This window comes from Phragmites australis, chromosome 15, assembly GCF_958298935.1.
Source record: "Phragmites australis chromosome 15, lpPhrAust1.1, whole genome shotgun sequence".
In the NCBI taxonomy this organism is placed as follows: Eukaryota; Viridiplantae; Streptophyta; class Magnoliopsida; order Poales; family Poaceae; genus Phragmites; species Phragmites australis.
The window spans coordinates 477,029-502,531 of NC_084935.1; the positions used below are offsets into that span (position 1 = coordinate 477,029).

The 25,503-nt window shown below is 42.5% G+C and overlaps 4 protein-coding genes across 7 annotated transcripts; 2 read left to right on the plus strand and 2 right to left on the minus strand.

Annotated features, from left to right (window-relative positions):
• The first annotated feature begins 1,297 nt into the window (after positions 1–1,297).
• Positions 1,298–3,467, plus strand: LOC133893048 (ABSCISIC ACID-INSENSITIVE 5-like protein 5). The gene is made up of 4 exons (XM_062334020.1): positions 1,298–1,529; positions 1,751–2,403; positions 2,496–2,567; positions 3,025–3,467. The coding sequence occupies exons 2-4, from the start codon at positions 1,798–1,800 to the stop codon at positions 3,124–3,126; spliced, it is 780 nt and encodes a 259-aa protein (XP_062190004.1). The 5' UTR covers positions 1,298–1,529; positions 1,751–1,797; the 3' UTR covers positions 3,127–3,467.
• A 3,270-nt stretch (positions 3,468–6,737) lies between these two features.
• LOC133893143 (E3 ubiquitin-protein ligase At1g63170-like) lies at positions 6,738–9,170 on the minus strand. Of its 2 annotated transcripts, none has more exons than XM_062334108.1 (2): positions 8,550–9,170; positions 6,738–7,009 (listed from the first exon to the last, which is right to left on the minus strand). In XM_062334108.1, exon 1 carries the CDS (start codon positions 9,115–9,117, stop codon positions 8,593–8,595), a length of 525 nt encoding a protein of 174 aa, XP_062190092.1. In that variant the 5' UTR covers positions 9,118–9,170; the 3' UTR covers positions 6,738–7,009; positions 8,550–8,592. The 2 variants fall into 2 exon arrangements, with proteins under 2 accessions (XP_062190092.1, XP_062190093.1); XM_062334109.1 differs by having other exon boundaries at positions 8,546–9,170.
• Positions 9,171–15,406: 6,236 nt separating this feature from the next.
• Positions 15,407–21,170, minus strand: LOC133892395 (uncharacterized). 3 transcript variants are annotated; one of them, XM_062333138.1, is made up of 6 exons: positions 21,013–21,170; positions 19,905–20,273; positions 18,733–19,346; positions 17,387–18,645; positions 16,820–17,026; positions 15,407–16,019 (listed from the first exon to the last, which is right to left on the minus strand). In XM_062333138.1, the coding sequence occupies exons 2-6, from the start codon at positions 20,240–20,242 to the stop codon at positions 15,705–15,707; spliced, it is 2,733 nt and encodes a 910-aa protein (XP_062189122.1). In that variant the 5' UTR covers positions 20,243–20,273; positions 21,013–21,170; the 3' UTR covers positions 15,407–15,704. The 3 variants fall into 3 exon arrangements, with proteins under 3 accessions (XP_062189122.1, XP_062189124.1, XP_062189123.1); XM_062333140.1 differs by having other exon boundaries at positions 20,843–21,170; XM_062333139.1 differs by having other exon boundaries at positions 20,838–21,170.
• A 206-nt stretch (positions 21,171–21,376) lies between these two features.
• Positions 21,377–25,046, plus strand: LOC133892396 (protein ALTERED PHOSPHATE STARVATION RESPONSE 1-like). The gene is made up of 6 exons (XM_062333141.1): positions 21,377–21,517; positions 22,176–22,989; positions 23,085–23,159; positions 23,458–23,615; positions 23,728–23,951; positions 24,188–25,046. The coding sequence occupies exons 2-6, from the start codon at positions 22,311–22,313 to the stop codon at positions 24,795–24,797; spliced, it is 1,746 nt and encodes a 581-aa protein (XP_062189125.1). The 5' UTR covers positions 21,377–21,517; positions 22,176–22,310; the 3' UTR covers positions 24,798–25,046.
• Positions 25,047–25,503: the final 457 nt, after the last annotated feature.

Consider the following 25,503-nt stretch of genomic DNA (forward strand, 5'->3'; position numbering starts at 1 on the left):
AGATAAAGATAAAAAGATTCGATAAACGAGCAACTCCTTTGGGAAAAAGAACAAGTAATATTATTCCAGTTTTATCATGGGAAATTTGACAATGTCCATTCAACAGTGCACCCATTGATCCTTGCTTGAGTGCCCATCAAAACAAATCTACCCTTGAACCGGTCAGTCTCTGCACAAAAAAGTTTACTGTGAAGTTTCTCATGATTGTGTCAGATCACCTTATTCACAACAGTTAGTGACTGCATATGTGGATCGTTTTGCTGTTCTTCAACTGCTCCTCCTGCTGGCAGGAGGAGCATGCATAGCAGCATAGGGCGTCAACTCCGTAATATCCTTGACCAACCAGGAGCTACCGGACGTCTGTATTGATCGACCCGAGCGTCTTCTCTTATCCAACAGCAAAAGCAAATATTTCTATGGTGCATGTTTTGCTTCAGTTGCTAGATCTACAATGGTTAACACTAAGCATTTCATTTTTTTTTCTGTTGACTAACGAATCTAACATGCAAAGTCGATCACTTTGTTTCACAAGGCTTGTGTCTATGAATTGCATGTGATTGCTGAGTCTCATAGATAGGTTCCCTAGCCCATTGGCAACCACTGACCCGCTGCAAGCCTCACCTTTTCCATTATATGTGGACGTAGAGTCTATATCTTTCACAATGTTAGGTCTGTGACCATGTCGCTGTGTTTAACATTATACCATGTCTTGTTCAGATTTTTTCTTCGACTGACCCAAATAGGTGAAGTCTGTGTCAACTAGTTCCTGAACTCAGAACTTGTTGATGTTGAGTTTCTATTCACTGTGCTAGACAACTTATGGAAGAAAAATTTCATAACAAGATGCACACGAACAGTCTATCTTGGCCATATATTTATATTAAAATTCGTATTAGAGAGTTAGATTAAAAAATATATAGAGTATGAGAGAATCAATGAATGGATGATCGAGATAGAGATTACTTATGTAACACCTTACAAAGTTGTATTTCCGGTCAACTTAGTGATGGAGGAGTAAAAAGAGCTGCACTTGGACGATGAAAATGAATTTATTTATGCATTGCGTTGCCATGTAAGTATTTCGGCTTTGCAAAAACTCAGAAATAAAATGCGAGACAGAAAGCCCCAAATAACCTCTTTTTGTAGTTAATGAGCTCCCTTGGGTGGGCCACTCAAGTGTGTGTACTCTACTCTCTCCTCTCCCACCTCCTACTGTTCATCTCACCCGTGAAACAAAAATATAGTAAAATGCAGCAATGCCTGGAGGCTGGAGGCTGGAGCATTGGCCTTGCAAAAAGGCAGCCCCTCTTTTGGTTCTCCTCCCTCCTCTGGCCTCTGCCTCCTTCCCTTTCAGGACCCCCTTCCCTTCCCTTCCCTTCCCTTCCCCCACAGCTCTAGTCTTCAGTGGCCAAACACCCTTGTGGCAATCCTAAAATTAATGCACCCACCCGCCCCCCCCCCCCCCCCTGCCTGAGCTGCCTCTCTGATCTGATCTGCTCTGCTCTGCTCTGGTCCCTTCCCTTGCTGAGGTAAAAGAAGCAAGACCTGCACCCCCACCCCTCTCTTCTCCCCCCTGCTCTTGCTCTCAAGATTCTCTCCTTTTCTTGGCATGCCCCAAAGATTTTGTTTCCACTGTCGTTGGTTCGGTTGAGCCAGTACTTGCCATTTCCAATCTTTGTACATCTGATTGTGCGCGCGTATTTTCTACACGTAGTGTTCGTGTGCACTGATTTCTCTTGTTTCTTTGCAGCTGATCGATCGCACGTAGGGGTGGCTGACTCCGGTGGTTGCGCGTCGATGGGAGTTCAGACAATGTCGTCCCACGGCAACGGCGGCGGCGGCGGGGCGCTCTCGTGGCAAGGGTCGGTCTGCAGCCTCACGCTGACCGAGGTGGAGAGCCAGCTCGGCGAGCCGCTGCGGAGCATGAACCTGGACGACCTCCTGCGCACGGTGCTCCCGGCCGCCCCCGCCGCCGAGCCGAGCGCCGCGGCGATGGCCAGCAAGAAGACGGTAGACGAGGTGTGGCGCGACATCCAGAGCTCCAGCAGCGGCCGGCAGCCGACCATGGGCGAGATGACGCTGGAGGACTTCCTCTCCCGCGCTGGCGTTGCCTTCGACGGCGGTGCGGGCTGCGCCGGCCTGCATTGGCTGCACCAGTACCAGCCGCAGCTGCAGTACGTGGGGGCGCGGCCGCACGCGGTGGGCGCTGCGCCGGTGCTAGACGCCGTGTACCGCGACGGGGTTGGGGGTTTCCTCTCGCAGATGGCCGGCCGGAAGCGCGGCGCGCCGGCGGCAGCGGCGGCGGGGGCTGAGGATGGCGTGGTGGAGAGGACGGTGGAGCGGCGGCAGAAGCGCATGATCAAGAACCGCGAGTCCGCGGCAAGGTCCCGGGCCAGGAAGCAGGTGGGCTTCCGCCATATTTCCCAATGTTTGCATCGAATGATCGAAATATTGTGCAAGTTACATGGATTTTTAAGGTCTTGTTGGCATCGTAGGCGTACACGAACGAGCTGGAGAACAAGATCGCGCGGCTGGAGGAGGAGAACGAGCGTCTCAGGAAGCTCCAGGTAAAATCAAAGCAACAAAAGAGAGAAAGAAAGAAAGAAAAATGCTTGTTTTGTTTCGCTGGTCCCTTTGCTTTCAGTTCCTTTTGAGCTACAGTTTCTATATCCCATCTTATTTCGATCACATAGAGATAGACTAGTAAACATCTGCAACGTGCTGCTCTGTCTAATGCGCTCTGTCAATGGGAAGACCGAAGACGGTTAAGCTGCAACAGCATTCCAATTTAAATCCTGATGAATTTCGTTTAAAAGAAAGGCACCCAATGAATCAACTGTATTGATTTGGATAGGTTTACCTAAAATTCCATCTTCAAGAAGCTGTTTGCCACCATGTATCCCCTGATTTGAGTTCCTTTTAGCATGGTGATTGTTGTTAACATTTGGCTGTGATGCTTGTTTGGATGGAAGGGTATATGTAAAAAGTCAGTGTAGAGCTAATGCGTCCTTGCGTTTGATGCAGATGTTGGAACCACTAGAGCCGCCGCCGGAGCATGAGCGCAGACCAGTGCCCCAGCCGGAGCCGAAGAAGCAGCTCCGGCGAACTAATTCAGCCAGTTTCTGATGACCTACCTGCCACATGTTGGTAGTGGAACTCTTGTCTCTAGGGTTGGGCTTGTACTTGAATGCTGTGAAGGAACCAATGCAACTCTCTATCTGCACTGCATCTGCATGCATATTATTATTGGTGATTGTTGTTGCCGAGGCAGTGCATCGTGCTGTGGTTTGGTGCTGCAACACAGCAACAGGATAGGAGTACTTGCCTTCCATGCTGTGGTGTGGTGTGGTCCCAGCTGCACACTGGAGCTTAAGCTCCTTCTTTCCCGGAGTAGAACAGAATGTTCTGGTGGGCCAGGTTGAAACCTTCTATCTAAAGGTTGGAAGGTCCTTATTCTTGTCACATTATGTGTATTGTGCAAGACACGATGGCTACAGTTAAGAGACCAATACCCATAGCTATATAGTACAGTTAAGAGTTCAATACCCATAGCTATATAGTATAATTTGAAACAAACAAGATACGGTGGCTACGGTTTTACAGGCTTTCTTGCCAAGAATCATCTTCATAAGGATATGATTGGCCTAAAACAAATTTTGTGGAATGATCTCCTTTCTCGCTTTACAAACATTAACTTGACCGAAGATCAAGATGAGTTTCGATAGAGCATAACCTAATCGGGAAGATTCTCTGTCAACTCTATCGGTAGAGCTCTCGTTCATAGTGATCAACCAATCCAGTACAAATAGATGTGAAAACTAAGATTTTCATTAAGCATTAGGATCTTCTTTGGGTACTTATGCAAAGGTGTATTACTAACAAGGATAACCTAATTAAAAGAAAATAAAATATCAATCAAAAGTGTTATTTTTGTCACAAAGTGTAGATAATTAAGCATCTCTTCTTTGACTATCGTTTCACTCATTCCGTATAGTTTATAGTCCAGGTGGCAACAATTTTTTACCAACTATTAAAATGCACCAAACATGTTTGGAAATTGGTTATATGGTCTTAGTAAAAAATTGAAAGTTACTATTCTGACGGGGGCGGCTTTTTTGGTTGGTTACTATAGTTATGCAAGAACAATATTATCTTTATCAAAAGAAAACATGCTTCTCCTTTGCAAGTTATTTTTACCTATACGCATTTGCTCCGTACGTGGACGGTGATGCAACGACAGGAACATTGTTGGTTCATTACATCTGGATGTGCACACTTAGAGTGATGGGCCAAGGCGCTTTTTACCCGATTTGGGTGACGCTCTAATCTTCGCATTAATGCTCCGCCACCACAATCGACTCATTCAAAACATATTCTCTTTTGTTTTAGCTTTGTTCTTGTTTTTTTTTTCTTTTGTTTGGCTACGTGCATTCTTTAGCAGAAGCTAATAATAAACTCTTATGTATTGTATCATCTTGATGTGACTACGGGAGTTAATAAAGTGTCCTTTTTTAAAAGAATTGTGTACTGTGCACAACGTAAACGTTGCTCGTCAGTGACTTCCATGTAAATCATATCATTCGGAATGGAATGAGGGCCATTCAATTTCACATTTCACTCTCTCCTTTTTTAATTTTATTTTCCGAAGCAAGCATTCTCTTCTCTTGAAATTAAGTAAGGTGGGTCTCTCTCTCTCTCTCTCTCTATATATATATATATATATATATATATATATATATATATATATATATATATATATATATATATATATATATATATATATATATATATATATCTGTGTGTGTGTGGGCGCGCGCGCGCGCTCCGCTTGAATGTACCGAAACATGTAAAAAATCCCTACAAAGAATATATTGTACATAGTCAAGTGGAGTATGATAAGATGGTGAAGTGTGTTGGAGAAATCCACACATTTAGATTTAATTTAATTCCTAAATAAGCTATGAATAGAAACTGATAAATAAAAAAATATGATATAGCATAGCAACAATATTTCAAGTATGTAGATAATAGAACTAGGCATGTAACACTTGAATGCAGTCGCTAACACGAACATCACATAAGTACCCAACATAGTAAACATAAATAAATAGAGACTGACTATAGCACACGTACCGATTGACAACCGTGGGCACCCAATGCAGGTGTGCGGTGCTGGGTGGATGCTAGTGCATTGCATGATAAGATGGTGAAGTGTGTTGGAGAAATCCACACATTTAGATTTAATTTAATTCCTAAATAAGCCATAAAGAGAAATTGATAATAGAACTAGGCATGTAACACTTGAATGCAGTCGCTAACAAGAACATCACATAAGTATCCAGCATAGTAAACATAAATAAATAGAGACTGACTATAGCACACGTACCAATCGACAACGTAAGACGTAGAAGCCCACGTGACGGTGACACAAAAGACAATGACGACCAAGTAGTAGAACATGAGCGCTTGATGGCGATGAGGAAGCAAATCACGAGTAGTCGCATAGAGCAATTTTCAATACCTTATTTGTTTCTCCCGTGCAGGGTCTCAAGGGCGACGTGTTTCAAAGATTTGCTCTCTCGATCGCCGGTGTACGCCAGCGTAGTGAGACATAGTAGACTACCTATGACGCTGCCACAGAGAGAAATAGATAAAACCTTAATTACCCATAATCATCATAAAAATTTAAATTATATGCTTACAAAAGAATATTGCAAGTGTTAGTAAGATTTCAAACCAAATTAATTTTACCAAACAGCAAGCACCTAAGCAAGTAGCTCACAGTAGCACGCAGCACAAGCACTAATGTAGCAACTAACATTCTAGCAAGCAAGTAACTCTATACATTGTAGCAACTAACAAGTAAGTAAACTAGCACAATCATCATAAAAAACTCAATATGTACATGCCAGCAACTAGCAAGCAATTAGGCAAGCCACAAGCACTAGTATCCACGGACAACCAATACACATAGCAGAGCAAAGCACACAAAAGCATGCAAGCAGTACATGCGACAGAGCAGAGCACACAAGCAGAAGTAGTACATGCAACAGAGCAGAGCGTATAAGTAGTATAAGGAGGAATGAAGAAGCAAGTAGTGTACGTGTCGATGGCGGAAGAGTAGTTGTGTTCGCAGAGGAGTCCGTGGTTGACTGTTGAAGAGGAGGGGCCACAACGGATGGAGGAGGTGCTTAGAAGTCCTTGGCGGAGGAGCAGTGGTGCAGAGCACGAATTCAATGGAGAGGAGTTGTAGAGAGGAGGGGACATGGACGGGTGGATCAGACAGATGATAGCATGGGCACCCGATGCAGGTGTGCGGTGCTGGGTGGATGCTAGTGCGGGGACAACTTCAATTGGCAGCGCGACGGGGCGATGAAAGATAGAGGATGAGAGGAGAGACCGAGAGATGTGGATGGAGAACGAATTAAATCGATTTGGGGCCTCTGTGCGGATGATTAAACCCTAAAGCCTATACGATGGGTGTGGATGAAGAATTCCTTCCCACACGATCGAAAACTTTCTTCACGCTCGTCCATGGCAAGAAGCTAAATTATCAGGATGCCAACTAGTCTCACATCTGGCCTCCTAGTCGTATCTAGCGCCATCGGCTAGACCATTTTTGACCAATGGTCTAACTATTTTTTTTAGATAAAGGGAGTTTTATTTTATCAAGCAAATGAAAGTATCCCAGCCTCTACATCTTTCGATGTATCCGAGCCTCTACATCTTTCGATGTATGCGACCTACAATTATTAACAAACTTTATGGATATGATGCAGATGTGTATCTACCATATATACATGACTCACCCTCTTACAAAAGATGTTTAAATAACGAGAAGCATTCATCATCAAAGACATATTCTATTATTAAATCTCCACCCATGTGTGACGAAGATCTCCATTATAGATGTCTCCAACACACAGCAAGCCATGCGCATTATTATCCTATCTTCCTTATGCTGCAACAGAGTCCAGAATCTTGTCCAATACGTTGCCCTGAAGATAACCTGCATAGAAGAATGATTTTGTTTTTTTTAATAAAAAATCACATCATTCTGGCTCAGCCAAATTACCAAACAAATGGCACTAGCTCCCACCAGAATTTGTCTTTTCAATTTTCTTCCTATTCCCCTAAGCCATGTTCCAAACATATTGGGAATGCTATGAGGAGGATGTAAACCAAAAGCGACCGCTAAAGTTCTCCGTATATAAACTTAGCTAGATTGCAATCAAAGAATAAATGTTGAATCGTTTCATTCTCGTTGCAAAAACAACATTTTTCATTACCATACCAGTTTCTTTTAACTAAGTTATCTTTTGTAAGTACAACCCCTTTATGTAGAAACCATAAAAAAATCTTGACTTTTAGAGGGACTTTCAATTTCCACACATATCGGTTGTGATCTATGATATTTTCATTTATAACAGCCATATACATCGAATGGACTGAGAATTGCCCGTTCTCCATTAATGACCACCTGAATGCCAGATTTTTCATTAAGATGAACATGCGCTATTTTTGCCACTAGACTATGCCAGGCTGTCAATTTGTTTCCCACTAAAGCTCGTCTAAAAGAGACATTTAGAGGATCTGAATTTAACACTTCCGATACAATGACATGTTTTCTGTGAACTATATTATATAATACCGGGAATTGCTCACTTAGTGTAGTTGAGTCGAGCCATTTATCTTCTTAAAATCTAATTTATGATCCACTTTGTACTTCAATATTTCCAAAGGAAAAAAAAAGAGTGTTTTGGTTTTCAATAGACCTGACCAGAAATGTAAATCACCTGGCTTCTTTTCCACCTGAGCAATTATCTTGTTACCTAAATACTTGTTTCTCAAAAGACGTTGCCATACCCCATCTTCATTAATGAGTTTGAATAACCATTTGCTCAGTAAATATTTATTTTGAACATCAAGGTCTTGGATGCCTAAACTCCTTGTTCTTTAGGTCTATATAAGCATATTCCATTTTGCTAGTATGTATTTTTTTTCTATGTCCATCACTCTACTAGAAGAATCTAGACCGATAGTAATCCAATTTCTTTAAGATTTCTCTTGACACTTCAAAGAATGAAAACATAAATATCAACAAACTATACAAAACGGAATTGATTAAGATCAATCTCACACCATATGACAGGTGTTTTCCTTTCAGCTGCAATTTTTTTTCGAAACGTTCTTCTACTCTTCCCCAATCATTATTACTTAATTTCCTATAGCTCATTGGTATTCCCAGATACCGGAATGGGAGCTCACTACCTATAAACTAACACTAAACTCTCGGCTAACGTCTAGTTGTCATTTAGACGTACTAGATGACGGTCTAAGCGAACACATACTTGATTCACACAGCACTAGCCCACCCAGTAGCTTCCTCTACCTTTTTCCTCTCTTTTCTGAGGCAAGAGCTTAATTACTTCATTCATTAAGTAGAAAGAGCATTCCTCTACTTACTGGGCACACAAGAAAAAGGGAAATAAAAGGTCTGGTTGTTCTCAGCGCGACAGAAAAAGAGAAGAACAAGAAGTTGCACCAACAAGCTGCGTCGCCGGCACGTGCAGATCATGGACCGGATGTTGATCATGACGGCCAGAACCAACTGCTGCGGCTGTGCACGCAGGCCATGAACAGCATCATGTCCGAGTCCAAGTCCTCCTCGTCGTCGGTGTAGTCCTCCTCCAACGGCGCCGACGTCAGGATCCGGCAGCGGCAGAGCGGGCACGTCGCAAGCGGCCGCGCCATCAGCCACCGGTCGAGGCAGCCCCGGTGGAAAAGGTGCCGGCACCTGAGCTCCCTGATCTCCTCGCCCTCCTCGATGCCGCTCAGGCAGAACACGCACTCCACCGCCGGCTCCTCCTCCTCGTCGCAGCCGCCGTAGCTGCGTCGACGTTTGCTGTACTGCGCCACCCTCAGCTCGCTGATGGCGTGTTTGCTCTCCACGGAGAGGTACCGGAACGACGATCCGCCGGTCGGAGGGCACGCGAACTGGGAGCGCGCCAACGCGCTGAGGTTGCGCGCCAAGACGCGGACGTGGCACCACGCCGCGACGAGGAGGAGGACGGAGAACGGAGGGAGGAGGACCAGGAGAGTTCTCCAGCACACCATGGTCGAATCGATCTCTCGGGGATCTCTCGGCGTGTCAAGTACAAAGTAGTGTGTGACGGTGCAAGAGGGAAATTAAGAGAAGCGAGGAGCGTCTATATATACATAGAGAGAGAGAGAGACACACACACACACACATCTCCTTCACCTTTATTTGCACAGTAACGACTGGCGTGTCAAATACCCTGACCGGCAAAATCACGCAGTTTTCTTGGGGTATTTTCGTTGCGTTTTTCTGTTTTTAGTCATATCTATGAGTTAGAGCTGAAAGCTAACCAGCTAGCAAACGCCTGAAATACAATCTATCCAAGCCCCAGGACAGCTAGTAATTTGCAAGTTCAAGTAATTTTTGTATTTTACCCATACAATTCGCAAGGATAAAAACTGAAGTTGTCAACGGCGTTTGGCCAAGGAGAAGTGCATCCATCGACTGAGCTTTCAGAAAGAAGTTCGGTTATAGGCTAGCTTACAAGGTAAGAATTGGTTAAGAGCCACCAAACACACTCTTAAATGCAGAACTGTCTAGTTGCAGACGAGACTTGCTTGTGATCAATTTATCCCGGATATTCCAACCGATATTTGTTTCGTACGGTACCCCAGTGGAAAATGTTTCTTTGATTCGACTATAAGCTAACCAAGAGCACATTGCTCATGCTCTATCAAATGAGTATGCATATATTCTAGATTAAAAAAAAGCCTATATATATGCTCTACCTCGTAAAAAGCAGGGTGTATATTCTAGCCGACACGGTAGAGGTAGATTTATTTTTTATATTGACCAAAAAATAGACATTATCCTGTCCACCAGATATGATCATTTTAGTTCACACTTGATCGTAGTTAAGGGTGCAAATTGGTAAACCTAAGTGTGTCTACCGATCATTTTTGGTTTAATTAGTTATACTAGTTTTTAGTAAAATTATTTAATTTGATAAAATTAGTGTTATTGTTTGACCTAAAGAAAGTTGATGAGTATCCTTAGGTTCACTAATTTGCACCACTAGCCGTATGACCCAGCAAGAAAAACGCTTTTATTTGCGAACCCTTTTGTTTAATTAAAAAAGAAAAAGAAGTCATAGGAATCCTTGATCGTTATCAGTCAAACAAATAAATAGTAGCTGCTCACAGGGGTCCTATTCTTGCTCAAGATTTTTGCACAAATGTTACCTATACTTTTCCTCTTTTGCTAGAGTACCTTTCAAAGCTAGTAATTTACCATCTAGTGTTTCAATTTTTATTGGCCTACTAGGTACAATTCACTGCCTGAAACTTGAAAACCAGGGGCATACCTCAACACGTGAGCTTAACTGCAAGTATAAGTGGTAAGCCATCGTTTTCAAAGTACATGTATGTAAGAATTTGGCAATATATATATATATATATATATATATATATATATATATATATATATATATATATATATATATATATATATATGAGTATTATATGCGTGTCAGGTGCAGTTTCCTCTTCTTATTTTGATTCGAGCCTCACTCTTGCGCTTGGGAAATCTACAAACAAAGAAACTCGAAGATTTTTGAGAGATCAACTCCAACCTTTTCTAGATAGAAAGATTGTTCTATAGACACGATTTTTCAAAAGAGCCAGAACTTTGTCTGGCATATATAATAATAAAAGGAAACCCAATTACATATGCTAGAAGCACCTAAGTCCTGATCACATAGAAGACTGATACCGGTGGAAGCAACGCATTCCTGACTTACAACCATAAAAAATAAACAAAATTATTACTCACTAATTGTTGGGACAACTAAGGTTGCAAGATGTTTTGCTCATGTCGCGCTCCATGTGCGCACTTCATCTTGTATTTCGGAGATGATTCAAGCAGTTAATTTCTCCTTACGGTTGAAAACCCTGTCATTTCGTTCCCTCCAAAGGCTCCTGAGGACAGTAATGGCTAAATAACGTCCTTAGCATTAATTAATCACTGTTTACTATGGATTACTGCAGCTACAGTGTTTAATTCTAATGCAGCTCGGATCGGATGCTGTAGCTACAACATTTGGTTCTAAATGTAGCACAGGCCCGTACTGTAGCACCAGTACTGTAGCGTACTGTAGCCCCCAATTGCTGATGGTAGTCCAAACTTGGCATGCCATTGGAGATGTCAAAAAAGATGTGGGTTGTTTCTAAATTTCTATAGCATAAAAGGCAGAAGTATGCATTCGGTCATTCTCTTAGCAGTAAATGATCAACAGTCCAAATCCGATTTTGCAGGAGTAACCATAGAAAAAACTTACATCTTGAGGGAGCCCAGATATGCCACATCATCGACGGAAAAGAAGAGAGCAGTCCACCTTCGAATTGCATTAGGTATTCAGACTTGGTTGAATAGTCACCGAAGCGGAGCGCGTCCAAATGATCTCGTCTTGCTCAGTGGTTACAGCATCAAACATGGCCTCTTCTACAAGAGACTATAGCTGAACATAATTTGAGATCAGTGGAACTGTAAGGTCATGAGAAATATCTCTGATTCATTGTTCATTATGCAGCACCTCCGCTATTGTCCTAATTTTTCTCTTATTGAGCCGATATAAATTTCGAAACATGAGGGCCGGTGGGAGTCTGTCAAGCCAGCTAGATGACTAGAATTTTGCCGTGATGCCATTCTTGACCTGAACACGGGTAGCAGCTGCAAACAAAGCTATATCCATTTCATCCACTGGAAGCTCCATTCCATTCCAAGTTATGTCCGGTTGTTTCCATTGAAACCAAACTCAGCGTAGTTGAAGTGCTCGGCTGAAAAAATCTAGATTGGAGACGCCCATGCCTCCATGGTTGATGGGTCGACACACCCGAGCCCAACTGACCAAATATTTGCCTCCATGTAACTGTTGGCTCTCTGCGCATAGGAAACGTCGCCGGATCTTGCCAACATATTTGATGAACTTCTTCTGCGGTTTCAAGGCAGTGAGGAGATAAGTAGGCAAAGAACTTAAAACTGATCGCACTAACACATGACGGCCACCCGGATTAAGAAGTCTCTTGCCAACCTGCAAGCTGTGCTAGTGCTCTATCTTGGATCCGACTGGATGTGGACCAAACGCAGTTGGCCAAGGGTTAATGACAGGCCTAGATAAGTTAGAGAGAAACTGACCTGTTGATCTGTGAAGGACAAGACCCCATCCAGATTGGTTGATTGGCACCAGATTGGTGCCACGGAGCCTTTTTCTAGATTGACTTGTAAAACCTATGGCGTCCCCAAATTTCTTATGGTCAACATCACCATGTCCACATCCGTTTTCTTCATGATAGACACGGTTAATCTTCAGTTGCATAGAATGGATTGCTCGCTTAGAACTTTGATTTCCGTTTGGATGCATAGCTTTGTATAGACCCCTTTCTCCTTTCTCTCTTCTTTTGGGTTCTTATCTTTGTTTGTACAGTTCTCTTTTCCGCGTTTTAGCATATATTTATCAATATATTTTTACAACAGTGGAGGACTCCCCTACCGTCTCCCTTTAAAAAAAAAAACCAGACTCTTGCACTTGCAACTCGGCGACAGGCACAAATGCATGCACTCGCGCATTGCAAGAGAATTTGCAATTCTCTCTCGGCGACAGGCACAAGTGGTAAGTCATCATTCTCAAAGTATACGCAAAGAATTTGCAACAATTCAGAAGTGCATGCATGTGACCTGGTGCAATTTCCTCTTCTGATTTGGTTTGGGTCTGACTGAATTTGCAACTCGGCAACAGGCTTGAGAAGCGCAGGTACTATCTGAGCACAAAGGCAAGATAACCATAACCGCGCACAACTTGGCCCCCTTAATTGTTCCTCAACAATTAGACGGCGTGATCGAGATGGCCCTGCCGTGGGTTTATCCGAATTGATTGCATCGTGATCGTGATCGTGATCGTGCTCGATACAGACGATACAAGTAATTGGAAAAAGAAAAATGCGTGTCTGGCTGGCCGGTGTACAAGTATGCCGTCGGGTCAGGGACACGTCAAACTCAGACCGGGACGGGGACCCTTGTTTTGACTTTAAGATAGCTTCGCATTCAATCTGCAGTACTTCCAGGATAAAGACATGACGCACGAGAAAAATCCTTGCCAGGGCAGCCTCCACACGTGATTATGTATGCAATTCACTATCGGTCCATTTTTTTCACAGAAGCATCAGATTCGTATCTTCGTTTCCCAGCAATGCAAAGCAAGTCGTCACACAAGTTTCCTGGGGAAAGGGGGAAGCTTACACAGTGTTGTAGCTGAAACTTCATAATCTCCGGAGAGTACAACCAAGTGGCTCTAAAAAATCATGCTCTACAATTCTAGTCTTATTTTTTGATCGGGAGCCACGAACCAATAGCTAAAAAGTTAGGTACCTTACAACTTGCATCTTGTTGATGATAAGATTTGATATTTATAATGGTTATTGCATCAATAACTAGTTTAATTACCAACGATCAGTACATCTATCGATAAACAGTGCTCCGGTATGGTAAATAATGTTCCGACTACGGTGAACAATACTCCGAACGTTGAAAACAGTACTTGGACAGACGAACAGTAACTTCGACCGATGAACAATAACTCCGACCAGTGAACCGTGACTACGATCATTGTTTACGACCAGTGAGGCGAACAGTGACCATAATTTATTTTAGCAGTTGGTCTCTGGACAGGTGGAAGAGCCGATCAGATTCAATTACATGGATACATCGAGCATGTAGTTGAATCAAGAAAGTCGAGCTGCAATAAAAGATACTCGGGTAGATATATGAGAGTTTACGTGGTCGATTAGAAAAGGTATGTTAGTTATAGAAAATTAGAGATCAAAAGGCATAGCCGAACCATATCTATAAGTCTTGTTTGGTTTAATTAGGAGTTCTGATTTCTTACGGCTAAGATCTACTGCCCTTTAAATATGAGAGAACCATGGCCGATTGAAAAACAAATCAATTAATCAAAACACACTGTATTTTTTATTTTTATCTATTTTACCTAGCTTCTGTAGTCATGTTCTCTCTTCCAATCTACATTGATATCTGTTCTTGATCTCGACGACCAAAAACAAGCCACCGGTCATCCGCGCTCCGACAAGGTCCTTCCCGAGCGTAGGTGACGATGAAGATCCGACAACGCAGCGCCATGACCGGGGTATCTTGGGCGATACCCCGGTCATAGCGCTGCTCGCCTGATTGTGCACACGAGGTGCTCAGTGTTTGGCGTGACATCTTTTCGCGTTAACACACTTTTTAACGACTCTGCTGGGGAAGAAACTTTCGGCCACATATTAGCCGAATTTTAAAACCTTAGTCATGACGAACGAATCTGAAGTTGACCTTGATAACATCATTGTGCCTGCCATCAAAGAACTAGATGAGCAGGCACGACAAGAATATGTAAGGCGCAATATAAAAGGCACAAGATGGAGCACCGCGCGCCTGCTCGGCAAGACGATGCGCCTCATCATCTTGGTGGCGCGTCTCCTCAACCTGGTGTTCTTCGTCAGTTTGTGACCGTCGTTGGCCATCAAGGTACGAGACAACAACGTGAGTGAAGGCAGAGAGAGAGGATCTCGTCGCATGGACAGGGCGACGATGGAGCAGGAGCGACCCTACTGATACCATAAGAGCAGAACAATCACGCAATAATCATTGATCGGCAGGGATGGCTTACATGAGTTGTACACGACGTAACAGAAACAGAAACGAGATTATAGGAATATCTATTGCTGCTAAAGATAGAAACCGGAGCTGGCGACGGTTGGGCTTGCCGTGTAGTCGCAGGAGACAATCCCGGGCATGATTGCATGGCGTGCATGGCACTGTAGCACCGAGCCATCGAGATGAACAATCGCAAGCTGCCATGGCAAGGCTGAAACAGAAATGATAACTGCTTATACGTTATATCAGTCTATCCAGTAATCCAGCCAGCAAATCATATGGTTGATCTAGTGGCAAATCAAGTTGGCAGACATTAGTTTTTGAAAAAATATTTTGCAATTTTCAATAACATACAAGCAGTAGTAAATCATATGTTAGGCTTGTCTTAATTAGAGGAAAGAGGTCCTTGGAACTTAGAAAGAAGATAAGGAGAAATGTTGTTCGCTATCATTTCTCTGGATAGACAGTTGCATGGATAAGATTCAGAACTTGGCTAAAATCAGCCATGGCCCCAAAGGTGAGAACAGGAAAAAGGAGAAAATGGCACTTGCCTGAATCATCAAATTGGCCATATTTTGGGGAATATAAAGTAAAGCAAGTTGGGGGGAGAATATAAGATTCAGATAGAAATATTAAAGTCTAATTGGCTGCTGCAAACCATTTCAAATTTCATCAGGTCACTATTGACAAGTGAGCCGGGAGAAATGTAGAAACAGAACAAATGATAACAAACAGAGCAAGGATTCTTTTAACATTATCCAAACTCGAGAGTACGAGAGAAATCATGCATGCTTTACAAATGGTGTAAGCTGAGCAATGAGTGCAAAACAAGCCACTATGGGGTGTACTGAAGATACTGTAGAAGCGCATGAACAATCTATTCACAGGCATCTCTATCTTTTAGGAACTATGCAATATATCTGAAAAGCTCTGTTGTCAAACTCTGTCTGTGCAGTCTTCACTCCATGTCAAACTCCCTCATTGACCTAGGGCTGCAGATGATGTCGAACGGCTTGTTGATGCTATCCTGTAGTATTGAGATCTGCCCCTCCTTGACAAGTATATCTTCATCAAGGGATTCGATCTTCTTCTTCAGGGCCAAAACCTCATTTTGCATAATGCTGACGTTTCTTCTCAGTTGCTTTGCTTCCTGCCACGACAGGTCCCTCTCCTCGGTTATTGTTTTTAGTGTTCCGCGAAGAGCAGTTAGCTCCTTTGCAGATTCTTGGAAATCCTGTTGAATCTCATTGATTGACTTGTCTTTCTTCGAAACCTGGCGAGTGCGAGAAATGTGTAACTCAGACTATAGGTGATCAAAGGAGTACTTCCAAAAATGCCACAAACAAAGCCATCATATGAACATCACATCCGGCATCTAAGTGTAAGATATAGCATCCGACACGAAACAACATTTAACGCCTACAAAGTTATTATTCTACAGAATCATGCCTTTTCAGATGCCACCAGAACAACCCCAACAGTATGATTGGTAATCATTTGCCACCCCCCTACGCAAATTGATTTGCATAGTGTATGACCTGGACCTCTGGAGAATTTGCGTGCCCTGCTTAATCTACAAAAAAATTAGTATAATTTGTTTACCAAGATTACAATATTTCCCTTTTAGCTACTTATGTCAGTTTTTCTCAGTGTTTCTTTTACGACCAGCAATGATGATCCCTGAAATGTTTGCTGACCAAAGCCTCTAAAAACTATGCTATGTTGTTTCATACGCTACCTCGCATCATCTCAACTTTAGGAATGGTTCCAGAAGCATTCGAATAACATCTAATTGATATCGTGAACAAGTAAAATTTATTAGAAAGGCTTCCATGGAAGATCTAAACTCCACTTGGACACATTTCATCCTAGATTCTTAGCAAGATGTCAAAATTGACAAATACTTAAAATGACTAGCTAGAGCTAAACAAGCAGCAAAACAATTCGATTCGAACACTAAGATGGATTTGTACAGGTCAACAATAATACATTATGAAAGAGGTTCATTGTCCAACATCCTACTGCTTAGCCTGAAGAGCAAGGTTTATTGGAAGAGCAAGGATGTGTTGTTACCTGAAGCTCCAACTGATTAACCTTGTGGGTGATGCAAGAAAGTTCATCCTGAAGTCTCTGGATCTCGTTTCTCATAACATCTTGGATACGAAGTGAAGATGCCAGATCAGACTGCAATTGTTCAATGTCAAGTTCCTTTGACAAGACTGTCTCCTTCAGTACCCTGCTGAGCATAGCCTCTTCTTTCAGCTTGAGTCCAAAATTATCCTACATGAAGAACATAAGTTATCTGGGGATGACAAATATCGGCTTAAGGACCTGCACCTATGGAAACATATCAACTTTTCATAGTAGTTGAAATCACTTCTAATTTGACTGGATTTACTAGATATCACATGCAAAATCTTACTGTAGAAGTTTCATGAAAACACATTCTATAAAACATGTTACTATCCCAAAAAACTTATGGAGTAACTTTACTGTCAAAGCTTTGTTTCCTTGGTAGGATCCTCCCCTACTGCTACTTTTTTTCCAACGGGAGGAAAAAACTCTTGATGACTACGCGGCAGAGTGAAAAATAATTTACTTTCAAACAGCAAAGGTGCTTTTGTACCGGAAGTAACTCACCTTTTGCTCTCTGGAAGGACTACCTCCAGCTGCAGCCTGACTAGATTTTTCATTTACATTTTGCTTTTCCCTCAGCACTGAATTGATTGTCTTCAAACTTCGCTTCAGACCCTCAATTCCTCCTTTGATGCTTTGGTACTCAAAAGTGTAATCAGTGACTGTTAACGCATCAATGTCACTGAAAGATTCATTTTTATGGCTACTGTGTTTCATCAAATCCAACAGTTTGGTGCAAAGTTGGCTAATCTTATCGAGCAATGACAAGCCTTGCATCTGCAGGTTGTCCACTCTGGCCTTAAGCTCCTGGTCAAGGCGAATTGAGGAGGAGCTTAATCCATTTCCAGCACTTTGTAAACGATTTAAGAGTGCAATATTCTCGTGTCTGAGGGACTCTACTTCAAGATGACAAGATCGAACTTCACCTCTCAACTTTTGCTCCACTCCTGTCACTCTAATAAGTTCCATTTGCAATTTGCTCATTTTATCACTGCCACACTCAACAGTTTTCTTATCTAATTCAGCTCTGCATCCTTGTCTCAGGCCCGTAATTGTCCTTTCCTGTTCATTACATGCTGTTTGTAGTCTTGCAATCACTTTGTGCAATGCCCTGTTCTCACCCTCCTTGTCCTTCAAGTATGCCTGGATGTGATCCCTTTCTTCGGCAATCTCAGTAAAACGAGCTTGCAGATCCACTGAGGAATTATGGAGATTCTCGTGCTCGTTTCTGAGTTTTTCTAGCTCATCATTTAGTTTGCCGTTTTGCAGTTCCAAACTTGATACTTTAGCTGAATCTTCAGCCATATTTGCTTCAAGAAAAGTAACTTCTCTCTGAAATGAGACATTCTGCTCTGCAAGTTCTCTCACCCGTTCATGTAGTCTCTGTTCTTCAGATTGAAATCTCAATTGCCTGACAGACCAATCTTGTGACCTTCTGTCCATCTCTCTCTCCAGAGTAGTTTGTAATTCACTCTTCTCCTTCTCCAGCCTCCTAGTTCTGGTGTCCAATTCTTTCTTTGATTCTTTATATTGCTCTTTGGCAGTACATCTTTCTGTAACACGTGCCTTGATCTGCGAAGACAGTTCATGGGCTAGTTGTTTCCTATCTTCAGTCAAACGCTGGATCAATTGAAACATGTCATTTGAGCTTAATCGCTTATCTCTGAGCACGTTGAATTCATATTCATCTCCAGAAGGAACAATAAACCTTGATTCAACTTCTTTAGCTCTTTGAAGCAACCTGTCATCAGTTTCTTGCTCCCCTGGTGCAAAATCCAAGTCATCATGATGAAAATATTGAGAAGCATCACGAAAGCATGAGTGTGCAATGGAGCATCTTGAGGTCATACCTGAAATAGGACAGGTGGAGTGGCAAAAAACATTTGGAGGTCTCACATCTCGCAAATCTTCGTAAATATCTTCAATAGATGTCGCACTTTCTGATTTATAATCTTCTGAATACGGAAATCTCTCAAAAACTTCTGACAAGCTTACATGGTTTCTACTCGTATTGCACAGAGTTACAATCTTGCATGTGTCTCCTGTACCATCTTGAGCAAGTTGTCCAAGGCAGGCATCCTTTAAGTCCACATCTGAATAGGTCTCAGTCATCTGTTTCATTGATTTTGGCAAAGATGGTACAGTAGATTGGGGTCGAGGTGGCCTCCCCCAATTAGAAACCATAGATGTGGCAGGGGAGTAATGCTTCTGTTTCTCATTTGCAATGGTATCTTCATGCTCTCTATCGATGTATCGATCTAGCACTTCAGTCTTGTTTAATAAATTGCTTAGTCTTGTAGACCTGCATCGTAGGGCAATGGGAGAGCTAACAGGAGAGTGCCCTGTTGAGCATGAACAGCATCTTGAACCCAGAGAATCATTTTCCATGGCAGAATGTGGTTTTGGGACCTTTATTGCATACTCTCTCAAGATTGGATTCCCTTCTGGTGACCACATATAGGGACTGCAAGTTAAGATCTACTGTTACTATCATTTCTCAGATGATATGCTGAAAAAAAATGCAGTACATTCGCAATGCACATGGTTTGAGACCAAAATGAGTTTTACCACAAAACTGCTATTGTTAAAGGGAACTCAATCACAAGAATATACTTAGAGTAAAAATAGAACAACATAACTGGCATGCAATTATATCTATTGCAAATCATTGACAGATGCCAGAGAAAGGTGCATTTGCATTGAAACTGAATAATTATAAAGAGGGCCTTTGCCAAAAAATAATTAAGCATAATAGCTGATGAGATGAATAGCTGGAATGAGTAAAATTTGCAGATGCACATAATGAGCATATCCTGATGTTTTTGCCTTTTCCTTTCTTATTTTTAGATGCATTCCTTAAAAAAGAATTTTTAATGCATTATACTTTTCTTGATTTTACCAACCCGGATCAACGAGGGAAATAGGCAACAGAGAGTGATAGCAAATATTATCTCAATCATGGTAAGCATCCTAGACTATAGGGGAGTATCAATAACAATCATCAGGCAATCCAACCACTTACTCATCGTCTCCGGCATGCTGAGGTGCATCAGATTCATCATACAAAGAGCATGGAACATCACCGGAGAAGCTAAAGCTTCGTTCCAAGGAACTGTTTCTGGTCGGGGACGAGAATGACATGGACCTCCTGAGCTGCTTTGGATTGGATGGCTCATCATTAATCAGTTTTCCACGGCGGCTTCTTGATCTTGACATCCTCGTGCAGCGAGAACCGGAACTGTCCTTGCCCTCATCTTCCTCCAGTGTCTTTTTATGCTTACCCCTGCTATCATTGCCCGGTGTCCCATTTCCATCCCCAGCATGCGCAGAGGGGGACCCAAAGAAAAAGAATCTTCTCATCTTTCAGAAGTGTGGAACATCAACAGATTCCCTGCATAGACCAGATCTTGTTCATGAAAAGAACTAACCATGAAATAAATTAGGTAGCAAGTTGTACTGCTGAATCGTAATACTTGAACAGCATAAAAGTTTGGAATAAGCCAAATAACACAATCAACTCCGTTCTTCATGAAGTGTTCAAAAAATCAACAACAACAAGAGAGTTGGGAAACAAAAACGAAAAAGAGAATCTACAAAAAAGAAATTCCAGTAATTACGCGTATCCTTTGCAAGAAATTCAACCATTTCACATCTCCAAGCTGTCTTACATACTTGCTGCATCTCACTAGGTCGAGTGGGAAATCAGTCGAGCAGGCTACACACAACGCCCCCACATGCCAAGAACACCCCCTCCGATCCTTGATCCCAGAGCATCAATCCACCCGAAACCCATCCCGGAATCCAGAGACACCTGCACCGACTGAAACCCCAAATCTAAACCACAATGGAAAAGAAGATCTAGGAGAGAATTCCAGCAATTTCACGCATCCTTGGAAAGATTTAAGATATTCCAACACTTTGCTATATCCTAAACTGAGAAACAAACTCGCTTCACCTCACCAACTCGAGTCCGGAAATCGGTCGAACAGGCTACACGCCAGCAAGCCAAGGACACCCCCTCCGCCGATCCTCGATCCCAGCGCACCAAATCCCCTGAAACCCAGCCCAGAATCCAGAACCACCCGCGGGGCACTCGAAGCGAAACCAAACCCCAACGAGAATTCGCAAACCTTGTCCCTTGGGCAGCAGCGAGGCACGGCGAGGCGGCGAGGAAGAGGCAACGGTCGGGAGAGGGTCGGTGATTTGGAAGGAATTGGAACGGGAAAACGAGGGACGTTTTGAAATGGATTGGTGGGCCCGTTGATTGGAGGAGCGGGGTGGGTTGCATACTGGGCCGGCCCATTGCGGGGAGGCTCTCTCCATCGCGGGGCCATGGCTGGATTGATTGATGGTCCTCCCCCATGGATGATGGATGGAGGTGGACGCGGATGAGTCGCCGTCGGCGCTCTATAGCGCACGGCAATGGCGTGGCGTCCTCCTCCGCACTCCATTCGTGGCGTCCCCTCTCCTGCTACGCCTCAGCTCCGCGCGCCGCTCGTCTTCTCCTCTCCCTCGTGCGCGGCGGCCGGGGAGGGTCGTCGAATCGATCGGAGCAGAGACGACCGCCGTAACGGGATTTCACGCCGGAAAAATAGCGGATTCGTCCGCGGTCCAAGTCGCTGCCAAAAAAAAAAGGTGAAATTTTTTCTTCCTGAGTTTATTCTGGGTGTGTCCTGACTGGTTAGTGTTTGTCCCATCGGATTGGTTATGAGTGCTGCTCCTGCGAACGAGTACTACTGCAAATGTAGAGGGTGCTCGGCTGGGTCCAATCGGCCAGCCGGCGATCTAATGTGTTGCTTTTTTTTCTTGTTAATTCGATGGAGCAAGGAAAAGTATGGCGTTTTTGGCTGCCGCGCAGGCACATGGTTTCTTTTGGTTCGTGGGCTGAATCACCGGAGAATTTGACCTCAAGACTCAACTGATACGCAGATCAGTACTACACTCAAGACTCAACTCTACCCAACAAACTTCTAACTGTATTACTAGCTGCAGACCATAACATATATGGAAAAGTATTTAGACTTGGTCTTTTACATTATCACAAAAGACAAGCGGTATCTGTTTTTGGTCCTTTACCATGTAAATTATGAAAAAGTTACTGGGTACAGCAACAGTAAAATGGAATCAACTGGTGAACTGATCCCCATTTGAGGTAAATCCTTTTTTAAAAGTTCCCAAAAGAAAAAAGGGATTAAAAACAGATGGTTGTGGTGCTCTCTCGGTGAACATATCATTCTTGTTGACTTAAAATTTTAGCATATGGTTTAACCTCTATGGTTTCAAAACCTTGCAGCATCAGAGGCCGAGAGCTACATCACACAGACATTGTGACTTGCAAATGGCATCCAGCGGTGGTCGTCAGTGCATGGCCTGAAATTTGCATGTCCTTGTATTCTTTGTGCAGCTTTGAGTGCTGTTGCTCCTTCAAATGGGGCTGGCGCCATCTAAGATTGAAGATGATAAGGTCCTTGTGTTATGCCAGGAGAGGAAGCGTTTTGTTAGAGAAGCACTAGATGGAAGATGTGCACTTGCAGCGTCTCACTGCGCTTATATTTACTCTTTGAGAGAAACTGGATCTCTTCTAAGGAAATGTTTTGAACTTAAAGTGCTGAAAGAGTCAATGCTGAATGTATTGCCATCTATTTTGTGCTCAAATCATACGAATGCTAGAGAGGTCATTCAGGATTTTGAAAATGTCGATGGTGTTAGATGCCTTCAAGAGGAGGAAGGAATTCCTGGGCTCGAAGAGGAAGGAGAGAATAGTCCAACAAATAATAAGGGAGGTGATTTTGCAGAGCCAGAAAATGATTTTGACAACCCATCCACTGAAACTTTGGTTCAGGTGTCCAAGAACCGGAATGATGTGCCTGTTGAAATTCCGGCAGTGAACCCAGTTAATGTGGTGCAATCTTCAACTGATGTTCTTCCTACGAATGGGGAATCAAAGGAACCTTGTCCTGTTGTAAGTAACGTGGTTAAAGATTTAAACTCATGCATGAAAGAGGTTGAGATATTATTCCTTCGGGCATGCAATTCCGGAAAAGAAGTACCAAAGATTCTTGAAGAAGATAAAATCCAGTTCCGCCCTCTACTGCCTGAAGAGATAGGTTAGATATCAAGTGAATAACTTTCCAATCCTGACCATTTCCTAGCTTCTGTTAAAATTTCAGATAATATTTAATGAAACAATAATTTGCTGTAGCACATGGATCAAAGCCATCAAGTTTCCTGGCAACATTGTTTTCTTGCTGCAGGGAGGACGTCACTGTTCCTGAATGTAAGTTTTCTCTGAAACTATCTGTACAACTTTCGTTTTTCTTCAGTGCAGTCTTGTACTATTTCTGTGTTTACAAACATACAGCATACAGCAGCAAGGTTTTTTTTAGTGAGCATTTGTAATGTTATATTATGCTAAATTGTAAGTTATTGTCATACTATTTGTAATGTTATATTACTTCATTTTCATTATATTCGTAGAGAAGCGGTTGTTTTTCAGCTTTTTCTTTTGTACTGTACGATAGCAAACATGCCATTTCTACTGTACAAAGAATCAAATGCACCATGGTTTAATGCAGCTCCTTCTCAAGCTGAGATAAAGTACCTTACCTGGCATAGATCAGTGTCTTCACAATTGTCACCGTCCAGAAATCCTCTTGGAACTAGTTCTGGTGGCGATATCTCAACACTTGTTAGATTGTATGCATTGGAGAGCAAGCTTTATGATGAAGTTAAGGTAATAGCTCTTTTCTGGATGTTCTATCTGCAGAACTAATCTGTTTGATGTATGTTCCACAATCAGAAGACACCTGGATTCCTGGTACTAATCTGTCTGATTTTGCTTTCAGGCCAGCAGCACCATCTGCAGGAGGTACGATGAGAAATGTAAGAAACTGAGACACCAAGAATCAAGAGGGGAAAATCAAATTAATATCGATTTTACCCGTGCTACTGTAAAGGACTTGCATTCCAGAATTCTAGTGGCTGTTCAGAAAATAGACTTCATTTCTAAGAACATAGAAGATCTAAGGGATAAAGATCTTCAACCACAGCTGGATGAACTAATAGGAAGGTGTGTTTATCTGTTTGAGTTTCTATGGCAAAAGATGTTTTTTGCTATATGTGCATTATAACACAATAAATGTGAGTTTTTTTTTGGGAGGACAATAAATGTGAGTTAGTCAATGATGCAAGATATTGTCAGGTTGTTTTGACAGAATGCGCTCTACCACAATAGGCAGTTTGCATTTTATATGTTTATATACTGATTGCTATGTAAATCTGATACAGTATCTGTTTTCCCTGCAGTTTAAATAGGATGTGGGCAACAATGCTTGTGTGCCATCAGCACCAGTGCACGATAATTAAGTTAGTATGCAGAAGCTGCAATCTGAAAATATCACTTCAGTCAGAATCTCAATGCCAAGCTGCGCTTCTCCTCTCAGTTGAGCTGAGAAAATTATGTTCTAACTTCCAAAATTGGATGGCATCCCACAAGGCTTACCTCTGTAGCCTGAACTTATGGTTGCACAAGTGCATGAAACCATTGAAGAGGAGCAAGGGCTCCAGGAAGCAAAATGCTGTAAACGTTTCACTAACAGGGTGTGCTGTCGCACCAATTTTTACAACCTGTGAAATCTGGATAAAACTTTTGGATGATTTACCAACCAAGGGCTTGGAAGATGCCATTGAAGATCTCATTGCAGATATAAGCCACTCCATTCCCCACCAAGACAAGATACCAAATGATGGAACGGGGGGAGAAATCCCCGCTAGTTTTGCCCCTGCTGATCCACAACCGAGTCTGTTGAGATTTCTAGAGAAGCTTGAAGCCTTTTCAGAAATTTCACTGCAGAAGTACATTGATCTGCAGAAAAGCATCAGTGCAGCAAAGGAGATTTTTTGGAGAAAGGATTGAAGTAGCGATTGCAAATAGCTCATATTGGTGAACACTGGACTGTAGTCTAGTCCCTTTTGAGTTGGCTAAGTAAATGATCCTTGTGTAAATTTGAGGTCTGCTGGTGGTGGTGAAACTACGCAACTATTGTTTTATGTCAGTTGTAAAGTAATCTGGTGATGTAAGTATAGTGTTGTAATTACGCTGCAAGTGTGCTGATATGTATATGAAGTGTATTAATCAAATTCCAGAAGAACAATTCAGTGGGAATTATCGTGTCCACAGGAAAGCTGTGTCTGCAATGTTGTCCATTCTGACCTTTTCATCTGTGAAACAATGGTGCATCACTCTTGAGTCTTGACATTGACGAACAGTTGAGTGCCCCAGCCAGGCAAAGGATGCTTGCATGTTGAAACATTCAACTGGTTGACACTTGACAGCACAGGAATGCATTCGTGGCCAAACGACCAGCCTAGCATTCAAGCTCCGCCAGTACTTCGCGACGTAGTAGTTTAAGGGCATCTATAACAGTTGAATATAGTTGCTATCTCTTAGCTGAGAGAGCATAATTCTTAATATTATAACTAGCACGATTCTTCATATTTTACAGGAAGAGAATGTAGCAAATAATAACTCTTAAAGAAAAGAGATAAAAAAAAAACTAGAACTTGCAAGTCACATCAGCACGTTTCTTCTTTTTAAGGTATGAGAAATTGTAAACGACAGT